This window comes from Penaeus monodon, chromosome 23, assembly GCF_015228065.2.
Source record: "Penaeus monodon isolate SGIC_2016 chromosome 23, NSTDA_Pmon_1, whole genome shotgun sequence".
NCBI classification, from domain to species: Eukaryota; Metazoa; Arthropoda; class Malacostraca; order Decapoda; family Penaeidae; genus Penaeus; species Penaeus monodon.
Window position 1 is genome coordinate 18589969 of NC_051408.1, and position 1782 is coordinate 18591750.

Genomic DNA, 1782 nt, shown 5'->3' on the forward strand with positions numbered 1-1782 from the left:
TTTTTTCTTTACTCACTTTGTCTGCTGTTGAGTTCATGATGAACAGGAATATGGTTATTACGAAAAATCTGTCGTAGTATATTTCTTACTATACTTTATCATTGCTACTTCATCTCACATAAAGAATAGGCATGTAAAGAAGTTCCCCCTCCCTCCCATGTTTTGATAGTAAGATACCTATATTATATATACCTTTCCAGCACATGTATCAATAATTATTACCTTCTCAGATTGCACCATTCCCATATGACTTAGTCATGAAGGAGTGTGCCAAGTATGCAGATGCTGAGTTGGTCTGGTCACAGGAAGAACATAAGAACATGGGGGCATGGTCGTATATCCAGCCTCGCATTTCCACTGCTTTGAACCATGAACGTCACATTTCGTAAGTACTTTGGTACCTTTTTGTTGGATGATTGCTTAATGATAGAAATCCTCTTATCCTTAAAGAATGTTGTGTTTGTTTTGTAGATGCAGTGTGAAAGATGTCTTCATAGTGTGAAAGTTATCTTCTGTTGTCTGAAATTTTGTATGAAAGTCTTAATAGATACAGGTATGATGGTATATGAAAAAAACTGAACAAACATGTATTAGCTATTCCATGAAAAATGAGGATATAGAGCTAAATTGTTTTCCAGATTTCTCTTGCGCAGGTGATCTTTTATATTACAGATATTGATTGAAAGACTGTATGAATGCAGGGTAAATTTCAACTGCTGAGTATGAGTATAAAGTTAATGACTAGATAATATAACAGATAAGATTTACAAGGCAACTGTTGCTAACAAAATGGAGATTGAACTTTATAAAGGAGTAGGGTCACAATTGGAAAAAGAAAAGGATTTTGAAAGTTTGTTGCAGCAACATATTTCATATGAGATTTTGAAGTCAGAAAATGTGGAAGGATATAAAGTTAGGAGGAGAATATTTTTTCTGGTGAAGCAGCAGCACTATGTTGCAAACTGAAAATCATTAACACTAAGGTTTTTATATTATTTTAAGTTTGCTGCATGGCTTTTGATATTTTGGTAATTTTTTTTTTACTATGCCAGAACTGATAGCAGGTTATTTTTGTATAACGGGGTGAGGAAGATTTGCAATTATCTTACTAGAAAACTTTTACTTGAACACTGAGAATAACATTCAGTGGAATGTGTATGCTATGTCTGTTGATTAGAATTTAAAAAGACAAAAAATTAACACTTTCTGGTGAAATATTTAAGGAATTTTTTGCTAATAATGCTAACCCTCAGTAGCAAGCGTGTCAAGGTTGCGCACGATTCAGAGGACCAGTCTTGGTACGAGTATTGGTTCCCTTGGTTCTTCCCATCATCGGGCACACCTGAGAGCCCAGCTCCAAGTCAGGTTCATGTAGCCTCCAAACCTATACGACCAGTGAGGTGAGCATCTACTCGCAAAAGAGTACTTGCTACCCGTATAGATTCTTTGGTCATCATTCTTTAAGCAGCTGTTTTTTGTTGTTTTTCTTTTTCTTTTGGTTTGGTTCTGCATTCAGAGACATTACTGCTTGCCTTGTAGAAGTTCATCTTCCTGATTTTACACAAAATCTATTTTGTACGTTACAATAAGGCAATGTATCATAGATGCACGTACCAAGACTGACAGTGAGAAGGTATGAGAAGAGCTTGTGTACAAGGATTAGGTCGAGATTTGAGGGCTTGCATCGGCTTACCTTGCCATTTTTTCTTTCTTTTTTTATGTAATAATGAATGATATTCCTTTGTATCATGAAGTGGGGTTGAAGATACCATGACATGTTGT

The 1782-nt window shown here is 35.5% G+C and overlaps 1 protein-coding gene across 1 annotated transcript in view; it reads left to right on the top strand.

Annotated features, from left to right (window-relative positions):
• LOC119588163 (2-oxoglutarate dehydrogenase, mitochondrial-like) overlaps nt 1–1782 on the top strand; it is a gene marked incomplete at its 5' end in the record, with an annotated part of 33733 nt that overhangs the window by 30513 nt on the left and 1438 nt on the right. The window contains 2 exon segments of the mRNA XM_037936867.1: nt 231–385; nt 1254–1400. Of these exon segments, the coding sequence (XP_037792795.1) occupies nt 231–385; nt 1254–1400 (302 nt within the window).